This window comes from Phalaenopsis equestris, unplaced genomic scaffold (genome assembly GCF_001263595.1).
Source record: "Phalaenopsis equestris unplaced genomic scaffold, ASM126359v1 Scaffold001314, whole genome shotgun sequence".
NCBI classification, from domain to species: domain Eukaryota; kingdom Viridiplantae; phylum Streptophyta; class Magnoliopsida; order Asparagales; family Orchidaceae; genus Phalaenopsis; species Phalaenopsis equestris.
Window position 1 is genome coordinate 386,073 of NW_018165753.1, and position 7,898 is coordinate 393,970.

Consider the following 7,898-nt stretch of genomic DNA (forward strand, 5'->3'; position numbering starts at 1 on the left):
TATATATATATATATATATATATATAAAATACGATTTATTATTGAGTTTAATATAAATTATTTGAGAAGATTTGTTTCTCAACAAAAACAACATATTTCATACATGTACAATCTATTTAAACTTCTAATTTTTAAAAATTATTCAAAATTTTAACAAGCCTAGTCAAATTGAGTTAAAGTTGTTCATCCACTGCATTGTTCATTTAATGCCCTACCCTGATTCGAGTCAACGTCTTCTCTCACCCGAATCTGGGCTCGAGCTCACCAACTACCAGTTATCGACGGCGACCTACCACCCAATCCAATCGATCATCCTTCTTGCTCTTCTCACCGGAACCCTCGCCAATGCTGCTTACTTTTATTCCCATGCCTCTGGCCACCTAATCCGTGGAACGGGGGCATCTTGAGCTAGATATGGGCCGGGATCGGGAACACGCCGCCACGGCCGAGGCCGGTGGGCGTGGAGGCCGATTAGAGCTGAATAGGCCCAGATACGTGACACTGCCGATCATTTTGGTGCTTGCCTTGATCGGGTATGTTTACTACATGACTATATTCGGCGTGATAGAGGATTGGTTAGGGCTGAGAACGGCGTTGGGATTGGGGAACGCCGCCATCTTTACAGCGCTCGCGATCATGTGCTTAACTACATATGCGATTGCGGTTATCAGAGATGCTGGCCACGTCCCTTCATCTTTCATGCCCGACATAGAAGATCCTCAGGTTGTGGTCCACGAGATCAAGAGGAAGGTGCGTGTTGCTAGCTTAGATTCATCGTTTTTGTTGTTTGGTAACCCAGTAAAATCTGCAAGAATGCAATGGGTTGCAGGGGGTGTAGCGAGATTGTATGGAATCTTTCAGATACTTAATTGAATTTTTGGTATTGATGCAGACATCTCCAAATTACTATGTTGAGTGTTCTCCGAGACATCTGAGTACTGTTATTTGTACTTACTGTCTGCGCTTGGAAGATGAATTCATAATTTACATTTCTGTTGCTTTTATCTCTCATGCTATTAAAGTTGAGCCCTTGAATGCATAAACTTTGGAGTTAGATAAAGGATGAGTTAAAGCCATAGATCAAAGATTATTATTTTTATTTTTTTTATTGTTTAGACAGAGAATGGGCATGGTAAATGATGCAGCTGTTCCAAAAATGGATGCGAACCGCCCAGATACGCATAGCTGTTTATCTTTATTTTCTGTCTTAGTTATTTCCAAATAGACCATATATGTTATTTTTATTTTCTTAATTAACTGTAATGAGGGGAGTGATTCCCTCAAGTTAGTTAGCTACGGACCATCATCGCTGTTTCTTTGCTATAGGGGAGTGGAAGTATGGGTGGTAGAGCACTTTTTATATTTCTTCATTTTGGAATTTCAAAAACTTCAGTTTCATCTTCTTCTTTTCTTCCTTGTCTAGCTGTTCTTGGTTTTTGATCCATAGGTGTTGCACCAGATTGGCATCAGAGCTTCAGGAACGGCGGACAGCGGCAACAACTCGGCACGTGATGGCGATCGTAGCTGGGAACTCTTAGGGGAATCGCAGGTATGTGGCGGGAGTTTACAGCTCTTTTGAGAATTCCAACTCTTTGTCATAGAAATGTGGCGGGAGTTTACAGCTTATTGACAATGGAGGATCGACACTTCCGACAACCCCTTCCGACAACCGCACCAGTTGTTGTGGCACCCACACCATGGACCGGGGACACCACTATTGGGAATCATAGTCGTCAATCTATTCAGGAAAGCAACCTTTCCCTGCGTTTGGAACAAGGTTGTATCGGCGGCGGTCGACTCCAATCGCAATCCTCCCGCTTCTCCGATTTCGATTCTAGTGATGACGACCTGCTCGATGAAAATCCAACTTGCATTCGCCAAGGTCAGGATCATCTTTACAATGACTATAAGGTTAAAATTGATATTCCTTATTTCGATGGACACCTCCATATTGAAGGCTACTTGGATTGGGAGCAAACAATGGAAGCATTCTTCGAGTATATGGATGTCCATCCTGAAAAACTAGTGCGCTATGTTGCTTGTCGTTTGAAAGGAGGTGTATGCGCATGGTGGCAACAAGTGGTTCAAACTCCCTTGAGAAAAGAAAGAAGACCAATTAGAAGCTGGGTTCGGACGAAGCAGCATTTGCGCAACCATTTGTTACCATCAAATTATGAGCAAATTCTCTATGTTCTATTCCAACGATGCACCTAGGGAAATCGTTCTGTCAGTGCTTACACAAAAGAATTTTACCGTCTTAGTGGTCATAATGATCTCCGTGAGTAATCAACATATAGTCACTCGTTACATTGGTGTGTTAAAAGACACAATACAAGATAAATTTGAAATGAATACTTTTTGGCCACTTTCACAAGCTGTCAATAATACTTACAAGGCCGAACTACAGTTAAACCGAACTCCACGTTTTTTTAGCCATCGAAAAACTGTTGCCAAATCATCCGTAAATTGTGGTAAGGGACCTTCTTAGAACTACCGACCTATCTTTGCCCCTACACCCAATTTGGTTGTTGGATCTAGTTGAGGAGATGCTAAAGCAAGTGGCAAATTGGCGTTTCATGAAGATAGTTTATATCTGCGACTGGGGTCTATGAAGTGTTTCATATGTTTCCAACCTGGACATCGATCTAATGAATGTCCGAACTGAAGGCAAATTCAAATTGCAGAAGGGGAAGGTGATAGTGATGATGAATTTCATGATTATAATCCATTCAAAGAAGATGAAGTGGAAGTGATTTCTGCAGATGAAGGGGAGACCTTAAATTGTATCCTACATAAGGTACTACTTGCTCCGAAACAAACTATGAAATCCCAACACAATACTATTTTCTGAGCCAGATGCACTATTGAAGTTAAAGTATGTGAATTAATTGGTGACAGTGGGTATATAGAGAATGTGGTATCTAAATCAATTGTAAAGTCACTCCAACTAAAAAATATCAAGCATCCAAAGCCATACAAAATTAGTTGGATTAAAAAAGGAGTTGAGGTTACAGTGACCGAACTATGCAAAGTGACATTTTCTATTAGGAAGAATTTTATTTGCGATGTTGATTGTGCTGTTATTGAGATGGATGTTTGTCATCTTATTTTGGGTAACCTTGGCAATTCAACATGGGCGTTTGGTATGTTGGGCACTCGAATGTCTACAGTTTTGAATGGTATAACAAGAATATTCGATTGTTACCTTCTACTTCTTTTCCAACTTCTTGTACACCAAACAAATCCGCATATATGGTTGTCTCAGGCTCCCAGTGTCTAATCGATTACTCCAAACATGAGGGGGCTTGTGCCATTTTCATGGCCGAACAAAATTCGGCGTCAAATAAATTACTTCCATCTGTTCAAGACCTCCTCTGCGAGCCATTCAACACCCCATTAATTTAATTCCGAGATCCAATTTACCGAATATTGCTTATTGCTGCAGGAGTCCCAAGGAACATCATAATTCAAGAGATAATAGAAGATTTATTACAGAAGAACTTCATCCGCCATAGCTTGAGCCCTTGCGGGGAGCCAAAATTGATCGTGCCCAAGAAAGACGGTTTCTGTAGGATGTGTATCGACAGCCGCACCATCAATAAGATCACGATAAAATTTTGCTTTCCAATACCTCGTATGGAAGATTTATTAGATAAACTTGCAGGAGCTGCCATCTCGTAGTTGGATTTGAGGAGTGGATACCATCAGATCCGTATCAGGAGCTGCCATCTCGTAGTTGGATTTGAGGAGTGGGATGCCCGGGTGATGAATGAAAAATGATAATGTCAAAACCAAGGAAGGTCTACAAATGACTAGTGATGCCTTTTGGTTTGCGCAACACTCCAAGTATTTTCATGAGGCTAATGCACGAAGTTTTGAAAACATCTCTTGGTCAGTGCTGTGTCGTCTATTTTGATGATATTCTTGTGTATAATAAGTCACTTAAAGTACACTTAGGACATTTAAAATCGTTGTTTAACACTCTCCGAAATCCTAAATTATTTCTGAATTTAGAGAAGAGTGAGTTTGCCTCAACGGAAAGCAGGTGACAAGGTGGATCCTAAAAAGGTAGTGGCTATTCAATCATGGCCAACTCCCAAGTCAATTACGGAAGCCCGTAGTTTCCATGGACTTGCCAATTTTTACAGGCGTTTTATAAGGAATTTTAATACTATTGCTGCATCATTAACTGATTGTCTTAAACAAAAAAAGATTTTCATTGGGGTTCCAGAACAATAACAGAGCTTTCAAAATTCGGAAAAACATTTAAGTTCAGCTCCTATACTTAGTATTCCAGATTTTGCAAAGCCCTTCTAAGTTGAAACTGATGCTTCAACGGTAGGAATTGGCGCATGTCTATCATATAAAGGAAAGCTGGTGGAGTTCTTTAGTGAAAAGCTGAGTACGACACACCAATGGTGGTCTACATATGAGCAGGAACTATATGCAGCTATTCAGGCATTAAAAACTTGGGAGAACTACTTTTTTGCATCAGAAATTTGTTATATTTAATGACCATCAACCCTTACAATTCTCACAATCGCAGAAAAATCTCAATCGAATGCTTAAACAATGGGTTATGTTCTTGCAAAAATTTAGTTTTGTGGTGAAACAACGTGCCAATCACACCAATCTTGTAGCTGACACTTTGAGTCGCCGAGCAAGCTTATTGTTCACGGTCCAAACTAGCATCACAGGTATGGAAAGTTTGCGATATTTATACCATGATGATGAAGATTTCTCAGTTGTTTGGATGAATTATTATCACAGAGGAGGATTGGCAGTCCATGCCGGCAGGGATCAAACCTCTAACTTTTCCAATATAAATTTTTTTGGCCCAAATTGCGAAGAGACGTGTGCAAGTTTGTGAAAAAGTGTTTTGTGTGTCAACATTATAATGGCGCGAGTCAAAATACTAGTCTTTACCTACCATTACCTATTCCAGATGCCATTTGGGAGGATCTTGGCATCGACTTTATTTTGGGCCTACCTCGCATCAAACGAGGATCCGATTCCGTCATGATAGTTGTTGACCCATTTTTCAATGTTGCTCGTTTCATAGCTTGTAAGAAAACTTATGATGCTTCCAATGTTGCTAAACTCTTCTTTAAAGAGATTGTATGCCTACATGGCATTTTAAGGAGCATTACTTCAATTTTTGGAGAAAATTGTGCAAACAACTCAAGACTGATCTCTGATTAAGTTCAACGAATCAACCGTAAACGGATGGACAAATTGAAGTTGTCATCGATCTTTCAAAAACATAATATGTTGTCTTGCAGACAGCTAACAAAAACAGTAGGAAGAATTTTTGGGGAAAGCAAAACTCGTTTTTAATTTTTGGTTAATCATTCCACTGGTCGCTCTCCTTTTAGCTTTGTTAATTCCAAAGAACCGAACCACTTAGTGGATGTTGCCGTCATTTCAAAACCAAAAAGCAGCAATGCCTAAACATAACTAAACAATTTTGAATCTATGCTGCGAGAAGTCAGATAAAATCACAATTTTGTAACAACACTACGAACAACAACCTGATAAATCTCAAAGGCAAAAAATCTTTCAAGAAGGTGATCTAGTTATGGTGCAACTTTGCAGAGATTGTTTCCCACAAGTAGTATATTCAAATTTTAAACCACCGCAAGATTGGACCTTTTCCTATTAGGAAATGCATCAACTATAATGCTTATGTTCTTAAACTTTCCGCAGATCTCAACATTTCATCTACATTTAATGTGTCCAATCTCTAAGCTTATCATCCACCTAACGAAGGGATAACGCGGATTTATGAACTCGAGTTGAGTTCCTCTGAGATGAAAGAGAACTGATGCAACTATACCAGAACTGGACGAACCTCCAAGATACACATAGCTGCTTATCTTTATTTTCTTAGTTATTTGCTAATAGACCACTTATGTTATTTTTATCTTCTTAATTACCTATTATGAGGGGAGTGGTCCCCCACAAGTTAGTTAGCTACGGACCATCATCGCTGCTCCTTTGCTATGGGGGAGGTAGAGTACTTTTGATATTTCTTCATTTTGGAATTACAGAAACTTCTGTTTCATCTTCTTCTTTTCCTCTGTCTTGCTGTTCTTGGTTTTTGATCCATAGGTGCTGCACCTGTAAATTTGTATATTTGGATTGTAAAACTTTTGAAGAAGAGAAGGGCTTGTATCAGAAGTGGATATCAAAGATTTAATTTTTTATTCTCGAAGATGCTAATAAAATCAAAGCTTCTTCATTCTTTTTAATAGGATATTTATAAGCATTTTATTTTCCATTTATGAAAATCTTTTCACTTAGCATCAGAATAACCCACAAAGAAGGGTGATGACTAGAAAGTCGATGATGAAGATGATCAAGGGGCCTCCTCTGCTCTTCTATTTAGCATTGTCATAGACATTGTCGTAGAAAGCATGGACATCCCATCTTTGCTATGCTGGTGAAGAGTAGAAGAACCTTCTGTAGCAGCTTGTAAAGTTTATCCAAATGCAAGTATGGATGGCTTAGAGAAGAGGTTATGCCTCTAGCATTGTTGAAGATGTGGTCATAGAAGGCATGAACTTTCACAGTCTTGCTTTGTTGGTAAAGGAGTAAATGAGTTTTCTATATTAGAATTTTATATGATTAAGTGATCTTCTTGAGTTTATAGAATTTGTTCAGTTTCTATATAAGCATTTTATATGATTAAGTGATCTTCTTGATTTTACAGAATTTGTTGAGTGGATTATTTTCATTAAGCTAAATTTTATTGAATCACGTAGTATTTTCTGAACCCCTTGTCTAGCTCCTTCACCTGCTAGTGTGGATTGCTTAGAGAAAAAAGCTAGATCTCTTAAGTCTCAAAGATCATGAATGTCCACACTCTTGCTCTGCTGGTTAAGAAGCAGAAGCGTCTTCTATAGAAGCATATTGTACAACTGAATAACTTTCTTCAGTTCTGCAAGTATGGACAGCTTATATTAAAAGCTTGATTAACACAATGGTGAGATATGTGCTTCTAGCACAAAAATGGAGATCCATGGAAATCCCATTTTGAAGGTTTGAGAAGGGATTCTTTGTGGTTGATACTAAGCCGATTGAGTTGAATTGTTATTTTGATGGCCACAAGGAATTATGAGCTATTGTAAAGGAAATCTATGTCCAAATGGTAAGAAAGTTTGATTTTTGATATCAAATGAAGATTGAATATCTGGAATTAGACCTATATACCATGTAAAGTCTTCGTCACCTCTCTCTCAAGATGCTTTTAGATTTTAACTTTCCAACACTCTGTTTAACATGCTTGAGAAAATTACAATGATGGTGGTCAGACACTGTTTGCCTACCCAACGAAGGTTGACTGATGAAGAGTTTGTTATTGTCAACTGGAGAATAATATGAGGCGTTCAAGGAAGAAGATGTCCATCTCGGCTGCAAGAAGTCAAGGAACCTAAATGTTGCCAAGCGTTGGGAGGTCAATAGAGGTCTTTGAGTTGACATGATGTTGGGACATGCCATTTATATGCCTCTTAGGAAGGATGTATACTATTCAATCTTTGTTGTATTTTCTCTTTCATTTTTTCTTGTACCCTTTTTTGAAATGAATGAATTTTATTCTCATTTCAATTGAGTTATGCATACTCTTGCCTCTATTTTTGTGATTGATTATAATTTGTGTTTCTCTTATGAAATTTTTAATGATCTTTACTAAGATAAATTCAATGATGTCACAGAGTTTGTTCGAACAGTGTTGATTTTTTTCCAAGAATAGCTCCACTTATTGGCCAAGAGAAATTTTAACTATACTATTAAATGCAATGATGATATCACTTTAAGATTTACTCAAATTCCTTGAGGCATCACTCTATCCTTAGCGGAGATCTCTACCCATGGATGCGAAGCTCGGGTGGGGGGGG

At 38.6% G+C, this 7,898-nt stretch overlaps 1 protein-coding gene across 5 annotated transcripts in view; it reads left to right on the forward strand.

The window, feature by feature from the left end:
- Window positions 1–203: 203 nt before the first annotated feature.
- Window positions 204–7,898, forward strand: part of LOC110033962 (probable protein S-acyltransferase 16) — a 19,645-nt gene continuing 11,950 nt past the window's right edge. For 2 of the 5 annotated variants that reach the window (XM_020738146.1, XM_020738149.1), the window contains exons 1-2: window positions 204–750; window positions 1,448–1,549. In XM_020738146.1, coding sequence (XP_020593805.1) covers window positions 415–750; window positions 1,448–1,549 — 438 coding nt within the window. In that variant the 5' untranslated portion in view covers window positions 204–414. The remainder of the gene's footprint in view (window positions 751–1,447; window positions 1,550–7,898) is intronic. The other 3 variants (XM_020738148.1, XM_020738144.1, XM_020738147.1) reach the window with 2 other exon arrangements.